The 907-nt window shown below is 31.5% G+C and overlaps 1 protein-coding gene across 1 annotated transcript in view; it reads left to right on the top strand.

Annotated features, from left to right (window-relative positions):
* The window catches only part of LOC107628610 (protein NRT1/ PTR FAMILY 7.3), a 7,155-nt gene continuing 6,444 nt past the window's right edge, over positions 197-907 (top strand). The window contains exons 1-2 of the mRNA XM_016331241.2: positions 197-352; positions 581-701. Coding sequence (XP_016186727.1) covers positions 326-352; positions 581-701 — 148 coding nt within the window. The 5' untranslated portion in view covers positions 197-325. The remainder of the gene's footprint in view (positions 353-580; positions 702-907) is intronic.

The raw sequence follows: 907 nt of genomic DNA on the forward strand, positions 1-907 counted from the left end.
ATTGATTTAATAACTGAATTTTTTTTTTTTTTTTATATGTAGCATGATTATTGGTTTTGTTTTTATGAAAAAAAAAGTTTTATGGAATATTTGGAGTAGGTTATATGACACGTGAGAATGATGTCCCTACAATAGTAGCAGTGTTAAATTTGCACCGTGGATGGCACCCCCTTTTCCCTCTATTTATTCACCACTTCTCACCCTCTCTGCTTTCATTCATTGCATTCTTCTCATTTCTCTCTTTCCCCTGCATCCCCACCTTCATCATTCACTTTCACTTTCTTTGATAATCTAACTACGCTATCAATCATTCATCCATATAACAATGGATTGCTTAGAACTCTACAAACAGGTCAGTGTCTATCTTATTACTTATCATTCTGTTCAATTCATTCCTTCATGCCCTTGTTTCTCAAGGAGTTTTGATGTTAAATGTCCCTAAACAAGTGTTACTATGATCATACTTTACTTAATAAGCCTGCATGCATATTCCCTTCATTCTATTATATTATTACTAATCAACATTTGATACATAATTATTGTATGATTAACTTAATTAATAAGTATTTAATTTTTTCAGAGGAATTTGAAAGAGGAAGGAGAAGAAGAAGAGGTGACACTTGATGGGAGTGTCGATTGGAATGGACGCCCTGCTATCAGATCCAAATCTGGAACATGGGTTGCTGGAACTATCATACTCTGTAAATTCCTCTGCTCCCCAACACAATTCCATTCAATAATCTTATATAAATTAAACAACTCCTTTTCATCATTATACACCTTTTTTTTCTTTCTTTTTTGTTTTTTTAATTGTGTTTTCTAATTTTTTTTTTATATAACATTATTAGAGTTGATTTCAATTCATTTTTTCACCTTATCATACCGTTTAGTTAGTTAATGCACTACT

Source organism: Arachis ipaensis, chromosome B01 (genome assembly GCF_000816755.2).
Source record: "Arachis ipaensis cultivar K30076 chromosome B01, Araip1.1, whole genome shotgun sequence".
In the NCBI taxonomy this organism is placed as follows: Eukaryota; Viridiplantae; Streptophyta; class Magnoliopsida; order Fabales; family Fabaceae; genus Arachis; species Arachis ipaensis.